A 21939-nucleotide genomic window follows, 5' to 3' on the forward strand; every position below is an offset into this window, starting at 1 on the left:
AGCAACTTACGTATGTCGTGTACAATTTTGTTCGCTGCTCTGTTATCCTAAGCCCTTTATGTATAGGAACTGATTTGTTTAATCCTCAGAACATCATGAGGATAATGGATGAGGAAACTGAGACAGATTGGTAACTTGCTCAAGGACACAGTGAAATCTAGATTCAAACCCAAGGAGTTTTTCTCCAAAGCCTGCTCAGTTAGGTCCACACAGCTTATAATTCTTCTCATATACAATAGTTAATATTAACCCTTGAGTTACAGAAAGATCTGAAATAGGGTCAAGAAATGATGGAAAGAGCTCCTAGCAGAGCTGGAACAGTTAGTGTACCTCAACGTTGTGGTTGTTTTTCAGCATATTATATCTTTCTCATTAGTCAGGGACCAACCTACCTTGTCTTTTCTAGTGCCGAGGAATGTAAACAAGTTTGCTGGGCCTTGCGAGACTTCACCAGATTGTTTCGATAGCTCACACTCCTGCACTGTGCCTGTCACCCGGGTGAGTGGTATATAGTTCCCAGCTTTTCCCTGGCTGTTGGGAGTACTTGGTGGTCATAGGTTTTAATGCCCCTCATGGGACTAGTAGTATAGCTAAAGTCAGGGAAGGACTTAACAGTTTAACACTGCTGAGCAGCTGGGAAATGCACAGCCCTGATTTTCTTGGGCCAAAGCAGCCAGATAATTGTCAGCTTCTTTTGGATACCATTTTTACCCCCATAAGAAATTCTCATTGTAGAATATCTCAAAAAAAAAAAAAAAAAAAAACCCCTCCCCTCTTGTCCTTACAGATATTTCTAGGATGGACTAATGGACTACTTGGGTGAAAACATTGTTGACCTAAAGTGAACCGTGATATGGCACTGCCCTCCTAAAACTGATCTTTCAGATTTGATGAGTAAAGATGCTTGTTCTTATCATTTTTATAGTTGGAACACTGAAATGCCAGGGTTTTGACCAAGGCAGGAGATATAGGAAAGGAGCTGGCCTCTTTGTCTAGTCCCTGATCTTCCGTTTGCTCTATGTGCTTCTTTATTCTGAAGCAAAGCGAGCTTAGCTGAGGAAGGAAAGAACTGGATGGTGGGATTTGGGGGCCAGTTTCTTGACTGAGAGAAGAAAAGCAACTCTCCTTTGATGTCTTAAGCAGAATTCATTCTCCCTGGAAGCAGTTCTCCATGAATGTACAGCCCTCTCACTGGTGGTTTCTGTGATTGTATGCATTTTGAAGATGCTTTTCAGCAGTGCCTCACCACACCAGAAATTATTTCTAAACTTTGGTTCCTTAATGAAGAGTGATATCATTTGGGATCCTCGGGGGTTTTCAATGTCTATAATAGCTAACATTGAATCACATAGGATTATTTGTGTACAGCTGTGCATATTCAAAACTACCATTTATGGAGCCCTTACTTTGTGTCAGGTACTGTTCTAAGTGCTTTGTACCATCTACAAAATGTTATTTGTTAACTGTAAGATAGTCCTCACACAGTCCTCTGGATTTGTTACTAGTAATTAATGTTCCATTTTATAAGTAACGAAATCATGGTTCCAGAATGTTAAACAATTTGCTTGGTGTCACAGTCAGTAATTGATAGTGCCACAATTCACTTTTCTGGTGCGAGAGCCCTCACTTTCAACCACTCTGCTTGATACTCGCACATAGTACCCTTTCCATAGAATCTAATAAATCAGTGGTTTTTAAACTTTTTTTTAGTAGGCAGAGCCTTTTTTAAAAACAAAATCTTGCATGAAATCCCACTATTTAGGAGTTCCCTTTGTGGCTCAGCAGTAACAAACCTGACCTAGTATCCACAAGGATTCAGGTGTGATCCCTGGCCTCACTCAGTGGGTTCAGGATCCGGTATGGCTGTGAGCTCTGGTGTAGGTCTCAAACGCGGCTCCAGTCTGGTGTTGCTGTGGCTGTCTTCAGGCCAGCAGCTGTAGTCCTGATTGGACCCCTAGCCTGGGAACTTACATATGCTACATGTAGGCCCTGAAAAGCAAAAAAACAAAACACCCCCCACCCACCCACACACCCACACACACACACACACACTATTTAAACAGACTCAAATGGAGGTTTTCTGGTTGATTTGGGGTGGGCAGCCTGGACCTGCTGGTTTACTCTTTACCCCCACATATTATCCCTAGTTTTCAGAGCACACTTAAAATTGGAAAACCACTGCAGACAGTAGCAGTGGTTTTATTAAAGCAGTAGCTCCTTTAAAATCACGAGGAAGGAGTTAACTTGTGACTCAGCCAATAAAGGATCCAATGTTGTCACTGCTGCAGCTAAAGTTCTCCTGTGGCGCAGGTTCGATCCTGACGTGGGAACTTCCACGTACCACAGGTGTGACCAAAAACAAAAATAAAGAAATCACAAGTTTAAAAAAAAAATCCAACCTCTTTTTTTTTTTTTTCAACTGAATTCTTATGGCAGAGACCAGAATGAGGTACCTGAGTAAGTATGAAAACATCTGGCTTGAGGTTGACTTTCTAAAGTACTTGCTATCTCCTGGACCACAGTTATTGACTCTCTTCTCTTTTTTGTTAGGAATGTCTTTTTTAATTAGAAGACAGGAAGAAAACAAAAACCAGACTGTGTCCCACAATCAGAAACCTCCATTGTGGCAGAGGGGCCTTCACCGCCACCAGGGCATCCCGCCAGACAGGGAGAGACTCCAGCCCTCTGAGGCCATCCTGAGGAGTTCCTGTTTGGAGGTGTGAAGGAAAATCAGTGCGGTTAAAAAAGATGGCTGTAGCCTATCCGGCGTGGTGGGAGGGGAGCTGGTTTCCTGGTGAACTTGTTTCTAAAAGGAAAAATAATTTTAAGGAAATAAAAAAGGAAACCAGAACTGAAACATTCTCCTGGTAGCAGATGACACGCACGCATACATACACGTACCCACACACATGCTAACAAGCATGTGTGCACACAGAAAAATAAAAGTACAAAATTTTTATGAAACGAAAGCATTTAACTTAGGGACAATGGAAATTGAAATGAATGGAATAGCTGCAGTTGGAAGGAAAGGGTCAAGATCAGCTCTAGAGGTTTTCTGTTGTTTTGTCCTTTCCTTCTCTCCCGCCCTCTCCTTCCCCTTCCCCCTCCTCTTTGAATGAAAGTGAGTAGAAATTCCTCCTATTCTCCCAATTGTTTCTTCTCACCTTTAGAGCTGTTTAGACAAGGAGAAGTAAGCAAGGAGTCTGTTGTGTTTTATATCATGGTCACACCAATGATACCAGGACCTGCCAGGGCTAAAATTATACATGTATCTCTCAACCCTGATATTGTTCAATTTCTTAAGTCCACTTCTGAGTCATATTTGGTGTTGTCATCTTTGGAGAGAAGAGGCAAAATTGGGGTGAGTGGGATATAAATATATTAAGTTTTTTTAAGTTTTTTGTTTGTTTGTTTTAGTTAATTTTTCACCCATTTACATGAGAGAGGTAAAATGAAGGTGAGAGTATGGGGGATAAAAGTGTTTACAGGGCTAATGGTATTTTATTAAAAAATGTGGAAATTATTTGACTTCATGGGGGGTCAGGCAGGAGAGGGAAGCCCAAAGCAAGTCCTAATGTTTTAAAGGAGTTTCAGCCCTGCACAGATACTAGATACGAGGGCACTGTTCTGTCTGGTGTTGTAGCCATCTCAAGAACAAATCAACAGCAACAAGAAAAATAATAATAAATTTTTAAAATTTAATCAGTGTTTGTTTTTACTTTCATTGCCCTGTAGATCTGAAATGGTACAGATGGACCACCTAAGTGAATAGTCCTGTTGTTCTCAAATAGATTTCTGGGTGTGGAGTTTAAAATGCAAGCCCCTGCCCTTGCTGCCACAGACCCTTCCTATTTCAGGCGAGTGGTTCTTTCTACATCTTTTATTCTAGCTTATCCTCCTGCTACAGTCTGTCCTTTCATATGGCCTCAGTGGGAAGGAGAATGGGTCACTTGGCATGTTAAAATACAGTATATTCTTTTTACAGTGGCCACCCAAGTGGATTGTTTCCTAACCTAAAGGAAAATCTGTAATGAAGTATCATGGATATACAGTAAGCTGCATGTGTTTAAAGTATCAGTTGATAAGCTTTGACATGGGGTACACCCCATGAAACGGTCAACACAAGAGATAGAGAACATACCCTTTACTCCCAAAAGTTTCCTCACGCCTCTTCCCATTCTCCCTATGCCCAAGTAGCCACTGATCTACTTTCTGTCACTGGATTAGTTTGCATTTTCTTGGGATTTATTTGTTTGTTTATCTTTTTAGGGCTGCACCTGCGGCATATGGAGGTTCCCAGGCTAGGGGTCCAATCGGAGCTGTGGCTGCTGGCCTACACCACGGCAATGCCAGATCCAAGCCGCGTCTGCCACCCACACCACAGGTCAAGGCAACGCCGAGTCCTTAACCCACTGAGTGAGGCCAGGGGTCAAACCTGCATCCTCATGGATACTGGTCATTAACCACTGAGCCACAATGGGAACTCCTCTTGGGTTTTATTTATAAGTCAGATCATGTAGTATATTATAGTAACTGGGCTTTGACTGCAGAGTTGGATCTAGTACTTGGAATCAATGAAACACAACCTTCCTGCATAATATCAGTGGTACTCAGTTTTATTCTCTAGACGGACAATATTAGAAGAAGAGAAAAAAAACCAACTTGAATAGGGAACAGTGTTTGGATAAAATGATCAGATTCTGGGGGCCAGTGCGTTACCCTAGCCATCCTGCTCATTTTCTGGTTAAAAATAAAATCTTGAAGCCTAGGTCCTTGCAACAACCAGTTGGCTCTGTTTGAGGAATTTGGCTTTTATTGCAGGAAGTTGTATCTGGGGCTGAAAAAAATATGAAAGGCTTAATGGAACTCTCCCCTGCCACTAAAAAGTAGCCTGTGGAATGCATATCCTAGTGATGAAGAACACCCCTTTCACAACTGTAACTTTGAAAACCAGAACTCTTTTCTGATTCATGGTGCCAGGGCCTCACTGCTTACTCTTAAGTGTAACAGATTGCTTCAGACTAGTTCTTACTGATATTATTTTTTGGCATACCAAAGATAACCATCTAAGTCACAACTTAAAAAGTTCCTGTCGTGGCTCAATGGAAATGAATCTGAGTAGTAACTGTGAGGATGCAGGTTTGATCCCTGGCCTCACTCAGTGTGTTAAGTATCTGGCATTGCCACGAGCTGTGGTGTAGGTCACAGACACGGCTCGGATCCCGTATTGCTTTGGTTGTGGTAAAGGCTGGCGGCTACAACTCTGATTGGACTCTTAGCCTGGGAACTTCCACATGCCTCAGGTGCAGCCCCCCTCCCCCCCTGCAAAAAAAAAGGAACCATCTGGAATCAGGTACCCTAATGAAGATAGTGTGTTCCTGCATGATATGACAGTGGCTAGTGGCAGCAGAATGAGAGTCTTAACCCTAAACTTACCTAAATCATGAAGTTCTCACAGAATTGTCTGTTCCCTCATGTCCATGACTCACTTAGCCAAGAAATTTTAGTCATGATTATGTTAGACACAAATCACTCATTGGGGCTATTCCCAGCAAGACTGTACTAAAAAAAGTAGCTTAAAATTTGTATGTACCTGTTCTATAAAAATCAATAATCAATAACATAAATAAGACAGGAACTTGCACTTTTGAATGGTATCAACACCTCATGAATGCAAAGTGAGTCTACCTTGTGTAGCCATGGTAAATTGTTTTATAGGGATGACAGCCAAAAAATCCAAGTTAAAAATCCAATATTTTGCAACAAGCTATGCCTGGTTTTCTGAAATGTATAACCAGCAAATGAGAAAGTTGCCTTGTGAGAACATTTTCTGACAAAAATGGGCAAAAGTTATCTGTCTTCTACTCTACAAGGACTGAAAACTTCTTTAGGTAAGTGAAAAGCTGAGTAAGGGAAAGGAGTCTTCAGCTAAAAGGGAATATTTGGTTGGATACAGGGGTGAACTTGCTGGGGAAGAGGGCCTGGAGGAAGGAAGTGAGGGAAACTACTGGGTGCTAGAGGGCCGCATTCATCCCCGGGGCCATGAGCATCAGTATTCTGTGGATTCCATCTTAAACACTAGCAGAGGCCACCAGGGCAAAGGCCACTGCCGAGTGGAACTTGAGCAGAGCTAGGAAGCAGTGAGTGGCAATGCGTTTTAACCTCTGGAATTTGTGTGTCTCACTTTTTATCTTTTTTTTTTTTTGTCTTTTGTCTTTTGAGGGTCGCACCCACGGCATATGGAAGTTCCCAGGCTAGGGGTCCAATCGGATCTGTAGCCACCAGCCTACGCCAGAGCCATAGCAACATGGGATCCAAGCCGCGTCTGCGACCCACACTGCAGCTGACGGCAACACTGGATCCTTAACCCACTGAGCAAGGCCAGGGATCAAACCCACAACCTCATGGTTCCTGGTCGGATTCATTAACCACTGCGCCACGAAGGGAACTCCATGTCTCACTTTTTTGGGGTAGTGTGTCTGTAGGGAATAACTGCCAAATATGCTGTTTCTGGTTTTGTTTTATTTTTAGGAAATCTAAAAGTAAGTAGAGCAGTTGTTATTGTGGCTCAGTAGTTAAGGATCCAACATTGTCATTGCTACAGCTTGGTCACTATTGTGGCTCATGTTTGATCCCTGGCCTGGGAATGTCCATGTGCCACAGGTGCAGGCCAAAACAAAAAGGTAAGTAGAAGCCCAAGGAAGATTTTCAGCAGCCACTGAGCTGCCTGCCCTATTGGAGAAGTCAGTCCAGGAATGGTCGCCTAGTGCAGGTGCTCCTGCCAAGCTTTGTCAGTCATCTGCGCTGGGGCCTCTTGCTCCACATTCAGCAAAGGTTGTAAATGCGGGTGCCTGCAGGGACGAGGCAGTGAAGGGAGTGAAGCAGGCTGGGTGAGGACTGGAGGACCTTCCCATCTAAAGTCCCCGCCGATTATTGCCAATTTTTTTGAGAGAAGCTAGAAATCAGATATGTGACATCTCCTAATCTTAAAAGGTTGACACCTAATTTCAGTCTAAAGAGGAATCTGAACTGCACAAGCCAGTGGGGAGGGCTGACCTTTGTAAATGACTGAAAACTAAGCCGAAGACGAAAGGAACTGTATGTAAGCAGTCTAATTCACAAAGTTTCTAGAAAGGGTTTGGGCCCATTTTTCTCTAACCTTTGTACATATGTACAGTATGGAAAGGGTGGGAGGAGGAGTCACTTTATAGTGGAGAAATCTGACAAACACGACAACTAGGTGATCAAGGTCAACATCCAGTGTAAATCATGGTTATAGTATGTACCCCTGATATGACGTGGTGAGAGTGACACTTTACCTCAGTTTTCCTTGCAAAACCTCGAGAAGCACCTCAGATAAACCCCAAGTGAGGGACACTAAAATGTTCCCTCCAAGTCATCAAAAACAAAGTCTGAGCAACTGCCAGACCAGTGGAGGCTAAGGAGACAACGATGACTAATGTGATAATTTGGATGGGATTCTAGAACAGAAAAAGAGATTAAAAACTAATGAAATCTGAATAAAGAATGGAGTGTAGTTAATAACATACAGTCTGTTTGTTTTTTAGGGCCACACCTGTGGCATGTGGAAGTTCCCAGGCTATGGGTCGAATCGGAGCTACAGCTTCCAGCCTGCACCACAGCCACAGCAACATCAGATCCGAGCCACGTCTGCGACCTACGCCGCAGCTCACGGCAATAGCAGATCTTTAATCCACTGAGCGAGGCCAGGGATCGACCCCACATCCCTCATGGATACTAGTCGAATTTGTTTCTGCTGCACCACAAGAGGAACTCCAGCTTTTCATGCGTTGTGGCAAATGTGCCATAGTAATGGAAGGGAGTTCCCACTATGGCTCAACAGTAATGAACCCAACTAGTGTCCATGAGGATGCAGTTTGATCCCTGGCCTCGCTCAGTGGGTTAAGGATCCAGTGTTGCTGCAAGCTGCAGCATAGGGCACAGATGTGGTTCTGATCCTGCATTGCTGTGGCTGTGACATAGGCAGCTGCAGCTCTGACCTCTAGCCTGGGAACTTCCATATGCTGTGTGTGAAGCCCTAAAAAGAAAACACACACACACACACACACACACACACACACTTAAATCTGCAAAAGCCACTTAACCATATAAAGATGCTCAGCCTTGATCATAATGAGAAGTGGTAGAGCTATTTCCCACCTATCAAATTGGCAAAAATCTAAAACGTTGGCAGTATAATCTCTTGAGATCAGGGGAAACAGCCACCCTCAGATCTGTCAGAATTTTGCCAGTATCTAGCAAAATTAGACACATTTATCCTTTGGCCCAGAAATCCCATTTCTGTGGATCCATCGTAAAGATAGGCTGGCAAAAATACGAACAGACAAAAGTGCCCACAAGCCTATCCATTACAGCATAGTGGGTAATAACTAAAGATGAAAACAATTCCAATACCAATTAAAAGATAGTCAAAATAAAAACCTATATCCAATTAAGCCTCTAGAATCCAGTCTAGATCAAAGTACTAATTTGCAGGAAACACAGGAGCCAAAACATGTTAACAGAGATGCAGTCATCAGCATGTAGGGAAGAACGACGTGCAGAACAAATAATGCAATTTCTTTCACGATTAAATGGTAAGGAGGTAAAACTTCTCTAAATGTCTTCAGTTTTTAAACTCCAGATATTTGATAAAAATTAATGAGATGTAAGGATATTGTAGTTTTGAGTTTTTGGAAATATCTTTGTCTTTTAGAGCTATATGCTGAAATATATATCTTCCATAATAAGATAACAGCAGAATTCTTCAGGTCAGAAAGTTATATCTATAAGCCAGATTCAAACAGTGAGCTAGCAGTTTATATTCATTGTCCTAGGATATTTAATAGCATATGACTATACATAAGGATAACAGATGATAATGGTCCTTAGTTGAAATCCAGCCATTCCTTTTTTTATTATTATTACCATTTCTTATGAGAAAATTGATTTTGGGCAGGGTTTTGGACTCTGCACACATTTAAAAATCCACACCTTGCTTCAGCTAGCTTCCTCCTGGAAAGCAAAGCCAGACAGCTGAGTGCTTACAAAGGCCCCATGACTCATCGGCCTGGAAGGCAGGCCCTCCCTGTGTCAAGGGCTCCAGGGATGGAGGGCAGGTGATGGGAGAAAGAGGGCCAGCTGGCATGAGGCATACAGTCTGGTAGAACAGCACGGGAGCAACTGGGATTGGAAAAGAAAGCTGAGTCTGTTTTTAACATTTATTAATCCAAAAAATACATAAAATTCCACTTTCTGCCCCAGGTTCTTGGACTCTCAAGGAGGTAGCTGCTAGCCTTAAGTACTTGGTATAATACCTAAGTGCTCATATCTATCTCTGGAGGGAGAAAGATGAAGCAAGGCTTAAACTAGGGAACCCCAAAGTCAGGCCTGTGCCCTGCAAAGGACCTGCCAGGGAGACCTGATCCAGAGCACTTGGTTCTTTTTGCCAGAAGAAATGGGGGCAGCCACAAGAATGGGCCACTCTGGGGCAGCTCCCTCTGTATGGCTAGGCCCCCCAGAGTTCCTGGGTGAGTTTCTTCCCTCCTCACTGGTGCTAATGGCTGAGTTCTGCCACAGCCAGCCCAGCACAGCCAGGAAGACAGAGCCCTCAAAGCAAAACGCTTCTCCCAGCTTCTGAGGAGAAACGAACTCGGGCCACTTTCCCTCTTCATGGCCCAAATCCACTTTCAGGAGACCCAGAGATTGGACCCTGCTGCCCATCAGGTGCCCGTGGGGGCTGTCGCACCTCCTCCTCAGTCTGCACAGCCACCCGGGAAGCCTGGGCCAGTCTACAGCCTCGTTACTGCATGCTGGCTGGATGCATGGGCCAGGGCCCCTGGCCAGCGCTGAGGCCTGGCACAGGAGGGGCTTGGGCCATGGGTTGCATCTGCTGCTGGGACTGCCAGATGTGATGGAGCTCCTTGAACTGTTCGACCATGCGGTCTTTGAGGTCTGGGTTTGAGATCTGTAGCCGGATACTATCAGCTGACCAAGAAAGCTCCCCTGAGAACATCTCCAGAAGCAGTCGAGCTGCAACGGGCACCACCTGGGGGGCAGAGGAGACGGGACAGGGAGAGCCCTGGCAGGACTGTTGAATCCAGTTGTGCACGAGGGTATCCACCAGGGGGCAGGTGGGCTGCATCCACTCTACCCACAGAGCCCTGCTCCACTCCGCCCAAGAGTCAAACCAAAGCAGAGTTGAGGGGTGGGAGATGGGGTATACCTGTACAGTGATGAGCTTCTTCTCTCGGGGTTTGCAGTCAGGCCACTCCTCCCCAAAGCAGAAGAAGATCTCAAACGGTGGTGGGGTGTTGGTCTGGCCCTTCTGGAACAGGATGAGCTCTGCATGGAGATCAAGACCTTTAGTCAGAGGCTGGCACCTTGCCCCTTTGGAAAGGAGGCCAAGAGGAACATGATGTGGGGCCCTCACCGTTGAGAAAATGCTCCAGGCTGAAGAGCTTGGTCTTGACCTCCCGCTGGATGGGATTGGGGTGCGAGCCATGGGCTGAGGCGCAGGGCCCGCTCCAGAACACCTTGCACTGGCACAAGCGGATGGCATACAGATCCTGGCCTTGTAGCTGGAGGATGAGCCCACGGTCCAAGACATCCAGCAGCTGGTTGGTGTAAAAGCGCTGCTTGTCGCTGGGGATGTCCTCAGGGCTAGGGAAGCGCACTTGCTCCAGGCTCACGGGGCCGAAGAGCTCCACCTGCTCCTGGGTGGCCTCCAGCTGGCTGTAGAAGAGCCGGCAGCCATGGGGGTTGCTGATGGTGAGGGCCCGGGGTGGCCGCCCACGGTACTGGAACTTGATCTCCAGGTCAGTCACTGTGGGGCAGAGGGGCAGGCCCACCCCACCCATGAGCCCCACGTCTCCCCCTTCGGCAGCCCACCAACTTTCTCTGCCCAATCTACCAGCGACCAGGCTGTGGTCAGCACCCGCCCCTTCCTTCCCCGATCCAGAGACCGACGTGGGTGTTTTTGTTCTTCCCCTCACCATCCTCCACCTGCCCAAAACTGCTTCCCCCTGCCCATCCCACTGGTGGGTCCTTACAAGGCAGCATGTGGGGGCTGATCAGCAGGTCGGGCAGGAGTTGCTCGCTTGCAGGGGGCAGACTGGCAGCCAGGGGCCCAGGCTGCGGGTTTGGCAGGACCTCAGAGAGCAGCTCCCCAAAGTCAGGAGGGTTGCCAGGGGCAGGGCCCAGGAGGCTGGGGTCTGGAGCAGGGGGCCCCAGCACCACAGGAGGCTGGAGAGTAGGTGGCCACTTGACATCCTCTTTGGGTAAAGAATAGGGTGCCATGTGGGGGCCGGGCTGCACTGCTTCTGCAGAAGGTGGGAACCGACAAAGCTTTAATGCCACTTCTAGGAGCTGCTTCCCAGCCCCACGTACTCCCCGCCCTGGGCCTCCCTTCAGCCTCCTCCCAGGTACCTCTGGTACCTGAAGCTCCTCCTTATAATAGACCCCCAGCCACACCACCTCCCAGCCCCACCTGTGAGGCTCAGGCTTGGTAACATCCTCTGGAGCTGAAGAGAAGACAAAGCAAAGGAGGAGGCGGGCAGGGAGAGAAGGGAGGACAGGTTATTAAATTGACCTGATGCCAAAGAATTAACACGTGAAACTCACAAGGCAATAATTCCCTGGTCCTCAGCTTGGCTGAGGCCAGCCCCTGCCTCCAGACCCAGCTCTGCCATCCCAAGCACATCGGTAAGCTCTCAGTGCCCCGGTTTCCACCTTCTGCAGGTGGTAATACCTGCTGAGCCTCAACTGCTGTGAGGGTCAGACCACATGTGAGCATGTTTTATACTAACAAAGTGCCAGGGGGATTCAAGGTGGTGCCTTTGTTCCCAGCCTCAGCATCCCAAGGGGAGACAGCTCTCTTGAAACAGCAGCAGGGCTCCCAAAGAACAGGCTACCGGGTCCTACAGCAGAGCAGAGCCACAGGGAACACCCTAGCAAGGCCCACCGCATCCATGCCGGCTCACCTCTTCTTCCTCCTCCTCTTCCTCCTCTCCTGGCCCGAGACAGTAATCCTCACTGGGCTGCGACTCTACGGGGCGAGGGAGAGGAAGGAAAGACAGCAAGGCAGTCAGGGCTCCATGTGGCAGCTCCTGCTATGGCTTCTCCCCTGCCCAGAGCTGCCCAAACACAGAGTAAAAGGAGACAGCCATCAGGAATCACTAGGGTCTCCCCCCTCCCCCGACCCTGTGACCCCACACCACTCAGCTCCCTGGGCCACCCGGCCTGCACTCACTAAGCCAAGAGCCAAGAACCGGGATGGGCTGAGAAAGACAAGTCCATTCCCGGCCTCACCCAATGACCCAGTCCTGGGAGCTCTGGGCGTTATGACCGAGAGGCATGACCCTGACCAATGCACAGCCTCCTAGGTGGCCCACACAGGGCCAGGCAGGATACCTGCGGGAGCGGGGCCATTGGAGCAGACCTCGTAGATCTTGTAGGGCTGAGGCGGCATGTCCCGGGGCCCGTCATAGATGAGGCGAAAGTCCCGGCTCTTGTTGAGGGCACAGCGCAGATTGGCCTTCCACTTGGCTGGATCGGCCTCGTCCACCCCCTCGGTGTACTTCCCTGTCTCCTTGGCCCAGGCCTAGGGCAGGAAGACAAGACAGGCGACCACAGAGAACCTTGCCCCTCATCCAGGCCCCAGCCCCTCCTGGCTGGTGAGTCGCTGCCACGCAGCGAGATCTTCAGTGTCTGCAAGGTGAGAGGTGGGAGGCCAGTCCCTTGGGGCTCCAGCAAGTTAAAGCAAATCTAGGGGTTTTGAAAGGCCTCCCATGGAGTTCCTGTTGTGGCTCAGCAGAAACAAACCCAACTAGCATCCATGAGGACTTGGGTTTGATCCCTGGCCCCGCTCAGTGGGTTAAAGGACCTGGTGCTGCCATGAGCTGTGGTGTAGGTTGCAGACATGGCTTGGATCTGGTGTTGTTGTGTAGGCTGGTGGCTGTAGCTCTGATTGGACCCCTAACCTGGGAACTTCCATATGCTGCAGGTGCAGCCCTTAAAAGCAAAGAAAGAAAAGAAGGAGTTCCCGTCTTGGCGCGGTAGTTAACGAATCTGACTAGAAACCATGAGGTTGCAGGTTCGATCCCTGGCCTTGCTCAGTGGGTTAAGGATCTGGCATTGCCGTGAGCTGTGGCGTAGGTCGCAGACGCGGCTTGGATCTGATGTTGCTGTGGCTCTGGCGTAGGCCGATGGCTACAGCTCTGATTCGACCTCTGGCCTGGGAACCTCCATATGCCGCAGGAGCGGCCCTAGACAAGGCAAAAAAAAAGAAAGAAAGAAAAGAGGAGTTCCCATCATGGTGCAACGGAGGTTTCAGGTTGGATCCCTGGCCTCGCTCAGTGGGTTAAGGATCTGGCATTGCCGTGAGCTGTGGCGTAGGTCGAGGACACGGCCTGGATCTGGCGTTGCTTTGGCTGTGGTGTAGGCCAGCAGCTGTAGCTCTGATTAGACCCTAAGCCTGGGAAACTCTATATGCCACGGGTGTGGTCCTAAAAAGAAAAATAAAAAAGAAAAAAAAAAGAAAAAGAAAGAAAGGCATCACATCCACTGGTCCTGAGGCAGTAAATGAGGTACAATCTCTAAGGAGATGGGGTAACATGGCAGGTAAAAGCATGGAATCTGGAGCAGAACTGGGTTTGAATCCAGAATCTGCCACCACCAGCTGAGTTCCCCAGGAGCGTGTCACTTTGCGTCCCTTTGTTTGGTCTCCCCATCAGTGCCTACCTCACAGTGTGGTGGTGAAGACTCAGGGCTGATGCCCCCTAAGCTCTCAGAACTGGGTCTGCCCTTAGGATGAGCGCTGCACACTTCAGCTGTTGGTACTGTTACTTTGGAAGGCAATTTTGTTGATAGTAGGATTACAAGCGTTTCTACCCTTTAACCTAGCGATTGGACTTCTGGGGATTTATCCTACAGATACAGAAACACCCACACAAAATTTTGCACATAGAAATTTATACTGTTTATTAAAGAAAAAGACCCAAATAATCTAAATGGCCATCCATGGGGGCTGGTTAAATTATGGTCAATCAAAAGAATGGAATACTGGGTAGGAAGGGAAAAAAAGGAATCTTTTGATATACTGCCATGTCATGATCCTCAAGAAATATGAGGTGCAGAAGAGTATGTAACCAACTACCATTTTCATCAAAAGTAGGGGGAAAATAGGTACATATTTGCTTGTATATGTGCAGAAATACAAGAAATACAAAGATAAACAAGAAGCTGAAAATACTAATTGCCTAAGAATGGGGGCGGGTGGCTGGGAGACACAGTCTCCCACCAGGAAGGCTTTTTGCTCGTTACCATTTTAACCTTTTTAAATTTTTTTTTGTTGTTTTTTTGTCTTTTTAGGGAAGGGGTTGGGGTTTTTTGTTTGTTTGTCTTTTTAGGGAAGGGGCAGGTTTTGTTTTGTTTTGTTTTTGTCTTTTTAGGGAAGGGGCACCTTTCAACGCATGTTGAATTGTGTGACCACATTACCAATTCAAGCATAAGAAATAGATTTGAAATGTACATATCAAGTCCAAAGACTAAGAAACATGTAGCCAGAGCTTTAAAAATGAGCGTTCTCTTTGACCCAGAAATGTTTAACAGTAAGAACTAACTCCAAAGGAAATCATTTAAGATGTGCAAAGGGTAAGGATTTGGAAGGCGTCCACGGCAATGTGGTCTTCAACACCAACATGCTCAAAGCAACTCGAGGTGTCCAAACCCTGGAACTGGGTGACTATGCTGGCCCCTCCAGCGGAACACTCTGGTCACTAAATGTGCTGTGGCATTTACTGGAGAGGAAACCTGGTCCTGAGGCTGGGTGGGACATGCAGGTTATACAATGGAATATTTGGTTTGAGTCCATGTTTGCACTTCGTATACATGCAGATGCAGAAAACTGAAAATATAAGCAAAAAATATTCAGAGTAGTTACCTCATAGTATTAAGATTATGGGGGAATTCTGCGGTCTTCTTTTTTTTAGCTTTTTAGGGCCCCACCTGTGGCATATGGAAGTTCCCAGGCCAGGGGTCCAATCGGAGCTGCAGCTACCAGCCTACACCACAGCCACAGCAATGCCAGATCCAATCCATGTCTGAGACCTATACCACAGCTCATGACAACGCCAGATCCATAACCCACTGAGCGAGGCCAGGGATTGAACCTGCATCCTCATGGTTACCTGTTGGCTTCATTACTGCTGAGCCACAGCGGGAACTCCCCTGTGGTCTTTTAGCAGGTGTACACCAAATGTGCTGCTTGATGAGAATGACACAAGGACAAGCAGGAGGAGAAGTTACAGGAAGTTCTCCTGGGGGCCCTTCCATCCTCACCTTGCTCTGGGAGGTTAGAAAGGTCTGTGTTCTATGGTGATGCCTGCAGCTCCTTAGCACCGGCCTACAGCAAGGCAGCTAGAGAGTGGCCAGTCTGAGAGATAGAGGGAGCCCTCTCATAGGGAGGGTGGGCCTCCCAGACCCCAGTGGTACCCTGTCCAGGGCTTACCTTGAAGATGGTGTTATCTCCGTCCTGGCTGGGGCCGTGTCGCGTGGCATGGCGCCAGGGGATGTAGAAGAATTTCCTCTCCCCATTGACCCACTGAAGCCCTGGGTACTGGCAGCTGTTCACCTGGGCCACCAGCCAGGGCTTGAGCCGCACGCGGCGGGGCGGAGGGAGGGCGGCAGGGGCGGGCTGGTTCATGGCCAAGGGGGCTGTGGGAGAGAGCAGAGGGGGGTTATCAGCAAACATGCAGCTGGCTGCCCCCTGTGGCAGGGGCTGTGGGGACAATCAGCGGACCGAGCCTTGGGCTGTCAGGACTTTCCCTTCCTCCCAGCCCTGGTGGCTGAAGCCTCTCTCATCCATCCAGGTGCTCAAGTCAGTTCCCTTCAACCATCAGCTTTGCTGTCGCAGCGGCTCTTTGTCTGGGCTTTGTGTTTGGGGAGAAGAAGGAGGGAGCATACAGTTGTGGTGGATGCTCTGAGCCCCACCCAGACGCCCTGCACAGCACAGAGCTGCCCATACCCAAAGAACCGCCCTCAGCTGCCTCCCTCTGGGGCCAGGCCCATCCCCCCACTCTAGAGAGACAGCTCTGAACCAGTGGGTGACTGGCACACAGGAACAAAAGGCCAGTCCCCTTGCCTGCGGTGGAGTAAAAGCGTGCTCCAGGCTCCTCGTGGGTTCGGGCTGAAGCTGATCTCCAGCCAATTCCACATCCTGGCTTAGCTTGCTTCCTGCCCCTGCTGCTCCCCCCACCGCTCCTCCCAGAACCCCCTCTGCAGGTGGCCTTCTAGGAAACCGGGCTAAGACCAAGGCAGAACCCGTGAGTCAGGGAGGGTTTCCACACCCAGCTCCCAGAACTTCCCTTCTTCCTTTGCTTCCCTCAGGGATGAAGCTTTCGGGACCTGGGCATCTTGAGAGAAATCCCATCACTCAGCTGTGTCCACCTCTTACATCGATGGCAAGGACAGCGGCCACAAAACTCAGAACACACCCTTTTAAAGCCATTGATTTCCTACGCTCTGGTTCCTCCCACAAACCCTGCATTCATTTCGCACTTAGTAAGCACCTTATCTTTAGCAGAGGCAGGGTCCTCACCCGAGCCAGTGCCATCCCCCTGAGGCTGAAGGGCCACATGGAACCCCTCCTCCTTCCCTTCACCTGCCAGCCCCTCTCTGGCCCCAGGACTGAAACTTCTCCTCACTGTCCTGAGCCTCCTCCTTCCTGCTCTACTCCTGGGTGGTCTCCCCCTGCCCTTGGCCTTAACCTGTGGGCGTGGGGTCAGAGATATGACCAAGCCATCATACACCCCAACCTGAGACTCAGAGAGGACTCTGTCTTGGCAAGGAAGGAACAAAGGGCTGAGCCACAATGAAAAATCAGGCTTCCTCTCACCCGGGGCTCTAGTTTCTGAGTACCTGTGAGCAGGTGGGCATGCAAGCATCTGTGTAAGAGCACACACACTGCCCCGGGGCCATGCTTCTCTCTCACTTCCTTGGTACCTCTGTCCCCAGCAGAAGATGCTCTACCAAATGAAGAGAGGGAGTTGTGGCCAGGAGGGTGGCGTAGGGATGGGGTGGGCCAGGGTCTTTCCCAGAGGCCATGCTTCCTGGAACAAGGGCACCAACATGTGTCCTCAGGTGGACCCCCTAGCCCTCACACTCCCCTTTCCGTACGACCATGGGCTGCCCTGAACTCTTCCCATGGAGATGAATGGTTTGGGGCTCTTACTCTGCCTGTAGCACCTGTTCCCATCTTATTTACCTTCCAGGTGGGCAGGCAACCTCTTTAAGGGCAGGAACGCCTCCTGCTCTTCCTTCTTTCTCAGTCCCCTCCCGGGCACCCTGCCATTCGCTGGACCAAAGTAGGACTTAAGAAATACCAGCTAGGGGAGCTCCCATTGTGGCACAGCAGAAACAAATCCAACTAGGAACCATGAGGTTGTGGGTTCCATCCCTGGCCCCGCTCAGTGGGTTAAGGATCCGGCGTTGCCATGAGCCGTGGTGTAGGTCGCGGATGTGGCTCAGATCTGACGTTGCTGTGGCTGTGGTGTAGGCCGGCAGCTTGTAGCTCTGATTGGACCCCTAGCCTGGGAACTTCCACATGCCTCAGGTGCAGCCCTAAAAAGACAAAAAGAAAAAAAAAAGAAAAGAAAAGAAAGAAATACCAGGTAGACGTTGGAAGCATCTGTCCTCCAGCTGTTTACCCCTGCCTGCCTTCCCCTCCTCCAGCCAGCCCTGCTCTCCCCGGGATCCTCCTCTGACTCAAAGAGGATGAGACCAGACCCAAGAGGAAGGCTGCTGGGGCTGTAACGCAGGTGAGGGTCCGAGGCAGCAGACCTTTCAGGGAAGGAATGCCTGAAGGAAATGGGGGATCTGGGTTGGTGAAGTTAACACTCAGTGGGGTGGGGGTGAGAGGTACCACCATGTGACAAACAGACTGCTGAGACAGACTAGACCCAGGGTGAAGAACTTTCTAACAGTTAAAGCCACCCAACCACAGCCAGGACTGCTGCTGGGCGCTACGGCTTCTGGGAATACACAAGCCCTGGTGGGCTTCCTGGCCTGGACAAACACACACATAAACATCCCCACCCCCTCCTTCCAGGCCTGCTTTGGCCTGGAGCACCAAGGCTCAGTTTCCCCTGAAATTCCCTGCACAGTACCTTTTTGGGTTGCGGTGACTAAGTGCCACCTCCATGCCATGAAGCAGTCTCATCGGCAGGCCTCTCCTCAGACCAGTGCCCAGCGCTGGACCAGGACGGGGCAGCGGGGGGCTGTGGGGGGAGCGCCCAGCCCTGCCCCCCAGGCCTCAGAAGATGGGTGGCTCGGTTCCCCTTTTTGCACTAGCCTCCACCCAGCCCCAGGGGAAATGAAAGTGGCCAGACCGGACAACTCAGAAACCTGACTCACTGTGAGCTGGGGGAGGGAGGGGATCACATTTGGGTCCCCAGACCAAATGCACCATCTCTCACCCGGTAGCCCATCCCCCAACCCCAAGCCCACTTGGCAGTCACCGTACATGGGTTCACAGCCCTGGAGAGCCTCAACCACCATGTTTGTATGTGTAGCCCCCTTCCCCTCCCAAAGGCCTGGGTGACTAGAATAGAGGGGTGACAGTCACCAGTAGCAGGTCATCCTAAGAGAATATACACAGAGGAAGGCTCTTGCGACAGAGGGAAAGGCAAGCTTCCCTGGTGACCCCTCAACACGTGGTCAGGCCCGCAGCTGTGCCAAATGTGGTACAGCTGGGAGGCCAGAGAGATTGGCTCCTCCGCCCCGGGCAAGGAGGAAGTCCGGGTGGGTCCACTGCCTGGCCCGGTCCAGCACTGCTCCTCAACACAAAGGTTTTGAAATTACAACTCTGAGTTCTTGACAGCAGGTGCAGCCCCTTCAAGCAGCACAGGGAAGGGCTCTGGAGAGGCCCTCCCACGACAAGCCCGGCTAGGGCCAAGAGAGGGTCTGTCCAGCGCACCACAGAAGAGTCTTCAGCTGCAGGGCGTTTGCCTGCATCCAGATGCCCCAGATCCAGGCTCAGCATCAATGCCCCAAGGAGGCTTCCTCCCGCCTGGGGATGGGCTGAGATGGTCTGATTCAGACTTTCAGTGCCAGGAGTTCCGAGTTTCAGTGCCTTTGTGCTCCATTACTCCTTTCTCTTGAGATAGAAGCAGTTGCCCAGATTCCCAGGGGATCCCAGAAGCCAAGGCACAGCCCTCAGAAAGTCCATCTTACACCCTCTGACGGCCTCTGGGAGGAGGATCTGATTTTCCATCAGAGGGCAGGCTGGTCAGGGGGTCTACCCAGACTCCTTGACCGCGGAGCAGGTCTTGGCTACCCGACCTAGCCCTGTGGATTTGAGCCTTGGAAAGCCGGCAGTGCATGTTTCCACTCCACTGAAACATCCGAGGAAGTGTGGCCTGCTGAGGACCTGAGGAAGCGCCCATGAGTGAAGGGGTAGCCCGGGAGCCTGGTACACTGTGGGCACCAGGGATCCCTAGGGGAGGAAGCTCTGCAGCCCCCAATCACGGACGGAGCAGCAAGCCCTTGCACCTCTGAGCCATCTCCCTGCAAACGCCACACCAAGCTCCTGAGAAGGCAGGGGCTTCCCTGCGCCCGCCCGGACCCTAAGCCCCGCCCCGCCAGGTGAATTGACCACACCCTGAGAACTAGCTGAGGCTCTGGGGCGGCGGCAGCAGCAGGAAGACGCTTCTCTCGGCTTCCTCTCGGCGGCACGGCGAGGTAAGACCAAGGTGCAAGGGGGAAAACCCCAAAATAGGGCCTTTGGGTAAAAAGGGTGCTTTCCTTGCCTTGCTGGAAGCCCCCGCGCCCTCTGCTCTGGCCGCCCTTCGCGAGGGCCTCTAGCTCTCGACATCTGCCCCGCCTGCGACCTCACTGGTGCTGGTCACTCGTCCTCGCTCTGGGTGAGCCGGGAGCCCACGCCAGGCCCTGCCCTCCGGACCGCCCCCGCAGGTGCCGCCCCTGGCGGCTTGCGGGTGCCTCCAGAGCCAGCCCACGTAACCCGCCTGGGGCGCTGGCAGAGGGTCTGCCTCTTGGACCGCTCCTCCGGCTGGTGGCGCCCCCGCCCTCGTCTCCGCTCTGCTACGCACAGGGTGGCAGCGAGGCCAGGAAAGTCCCCCAGCCCCAGCTCCAGCTCCTGGGTACCGGATCCCGCCCCTCTGGGGTCCCAGAGACAACCGCACCGGGGGCGGGCGCGGTGTTCGCCATCAGCTCTCACATCATCGCCACTCTAGTCTCACTTTCCCTCCACTTTTAGACTCTTAATTTTTTCGTTTCTAAATTTGAGTGAAAGACGTAAAGAAACTAAGAAGCAATGCGCCGGTGGTTCTTCTTCTCAGCTAGGAGGGTCAGCGCCTCCTTTTCTCGGTCACAAGTCAAAAGACGGCCGCTGCCTCTGCCTGACACCATCTTCCTACACACTCTCTGCCCGAATTCCTGCCATGGGCCTTAAGATCCTAGGAGGGTGAACCCTTTTTAAACCTCATTCTCTTACCCGAAAGGATGAGGGGTGCCCGGGGAAGAGGGATCCGAGCGCGCAGACAGGGGGAATCGGGGCTCGTTCCTCCATGGCCGAAGCCGGGCGCCACGGTGCTACCCATTCTTGGCGATGGCGAGACGAAGGGAGGGAAGCAGCAGAGCTGGCGCCTCTGGCAGTGGTGCCGACTCCGCCGCCCGTGCCTCCGACTCCCCGGACGAAGGCTACTGGTGCGGGGCACCCCACACTGATCAGGATTTAGGGATAAACTTGGAGGCCGCCAGAACGACGGGGCGCGCTCTGCCCTAGGCGTCCCCGCGAGCTTGGGCGCCAGGTGGAGCTGGACGCTGACCCCTCCCGCGAGCCCGCCTGGTTCCAGTCCCCCACCTGCCGCCAGCAGGTGCCCCGCGAGCGGGGAGAGGAGAGCGCGGCGGCCAGGACATACCTGTCTGCGGTACGCCCGCGTGGTTGCGCCCGGGAGCACCGGCCAGGCGCTGGGGCCGAGCTGCGCCCTCCTGGAGCTGCGCTTGTCCAACCACCCGCCCGGCACTTCCGCATCACCCGCCCCCGCCCCTGGGCCGCGGCCGCGGAGTCTCCGTGCGCGGGCAGCGCCCCGCCCTACCCCGCGGAGCCGCCCTGGGGTCCCTGCGTAGACCCAGCGACCGAGGAACCGGGCTGAGCTGGCCCCCCTTCAGCCCAGGGCCTCCGGGGAGACGCCCAGCAGCGCGGTGGCCTGGAGCGTCCACTGGGCTCCTTCATCAATCTTGAACCATAAAATAGTCATTCGACAATCCCAGCTCCTTACCCGACCATGCCACAAGTGCTCTGCGGGGCCCAGGAGCATCCCAGTCAGTCACTCTGGCAGTTCAAGATCCGGGCAGATACTGGCCGTCAACCGAGCCATGTACAATCTCGGTGGGCGAACTGGCAGACCGTCCTCAGCCCTGGCCTCCCCCTACCTCCGCTCCCTTCCACGCCTCTTCGGAGAGTGGCCCAGCGCTCAGCCACTGGCACTCAGACCACCCTCTCCTAGACATGCCTGCAGGCCGGCATCCTGTCCCTTTAGAATCCTCAATCTTTGCACCTGCCTGACCCAGTTCCCCTCTCTGGTCGCCTCTGGGGCCTCTCGGGATCAGCGCCTTGGTCGCTTGTCCCACCTCTTCACTTACGGCTGTCTTGACCATCCATCTGCCGTTCTGAAGGTTTTTTCGGTTCCCTAAGTGGGCCTCGCTCACTGGCCTCAACCTTCACACATCCTGTTCCCTGTCCCCAAGCAGTCTTTGCTTGGGAACTCCTACTTGTCTTCACATTTTGTTTCGGCTTCATCTCCGGAAAGCTCACCTTGACTGCCTTAGGTCTGGTTTCCCGGCTCTGCAGCCCATCCTTGCTGGTTTTCACTTAGGATTTTAATGTCTGATTCCCGCTAG

General features: G+C 51.2%; 3 protein-coding genes across 10 annotated transcripts in view; 2 read left to right on the top strand and 1 right to left on the bottom strand.

The window, feature by feature from the left end:
* Nucleotides 1-3702, top strand: part of TNPO3 (transportin 3) — a 101257-nt gene extending 97555 nt beyond the window's left edge. For 2 of the 3 annotated variants that reach the window (XM_047762906.1, XM_047762908.1), the window contains 2 exons: nucleotides 407-498; nucleotides 2551-3702. In XM_047762906.1, coding sequence (XP_047618862.1) covers nucleotides 407-467 — 61 coding nt within the window. In that variant the 3' untranslated portion in view covers nucleotides 468-498; nucleotides 2551-3702. Of the gene's footprint in view, nucleotides 1-406; nucleotides 505-2550 lie in introns of those variants that run through there. The other variant, XM_047762907.1, reaches the window with a different exon arrangement.
* Nucleotides 3703-9228: 5526 nt separating this feature from the next.
* IRF5 (interferon regulatory factor 5) lies at nucleotides 9229-21710 on the bottom strand. Of its 6 annotated transcripts, XM_047763818.1 has the most exons (10): nucleotides 20958-21064; nucleotides 16939-17045; nucleotides 15530-15735; nucleotides 12433-12622; nucleotides 12003-12067; nucleotides 11510-11543; nucleotides 11073-11342; nucleotides 10454-10846; nucleotides 10247-10365; nucleotides 9229-10069 (listed from the first exon to the last, which is right to left on the bottom strand). In XM_047763818.1, the coding sequence occupies exons 3-10, from the start codon at nucleotides 15722-15724 to the stop codon at nucleotides 9824-9826; spliced, it is 1512 nt and encodes a 503-aa protein (XP_047619774.1). In that variant the 5' UTR covers nucleotides 15725-15735; nucleotides 16939-17045; nucleotides 20958-21064; the 3' UTR covers nucleotides 9229-9823. The 6 variants fall into 6 exon arrangements, with proteins under 6 accessions (XP_047619774.1, XP_047619772.1, XP_047619778.1 ...); XM_047763816.1 differs by having other exon boundaries at nucleotides 9229-10365; nucleotides 20958-21066; XM_047763822.1 differs by lacking the exons at nucleotides 16939-17045; nucleotides 20958-21064 and adding an exon at nucleotides 21318-21710 and having other exon boundaries at nucleotides 9229-10365.
* KCP (kielin cysteine rich BMP regulator) overlaps nucleotides 19286-21939 on the top strand; it is a 52479-nt gene continuing 49825 nt past the window's right edge. Inside the window, exon 1 of the mRNA XM_047763117.1 lies at nucleotides 19286-19758. The gene's annotated coding sequence lies outside the window, so the exon portion shown is untranslated. The remainder of the gene's footprint in view (nucleotides 19759-21939) is intronic.

This window comes from Phacochoerus africanus, chromosome 16 (genome assembly GCF_016906955.1).
Source record: "Phacochoerus africanus isolate WHEZ1 chromosome 16, ROS_Pafr_v1, whole genome shotgun sequence".
NCBI classification, from domain to species: Eukaryota; Metazoa; Chordata; class Mammalia; order Artiodactyla; family Suidae; genus Phacochoerus; species Phacochoerus africanus.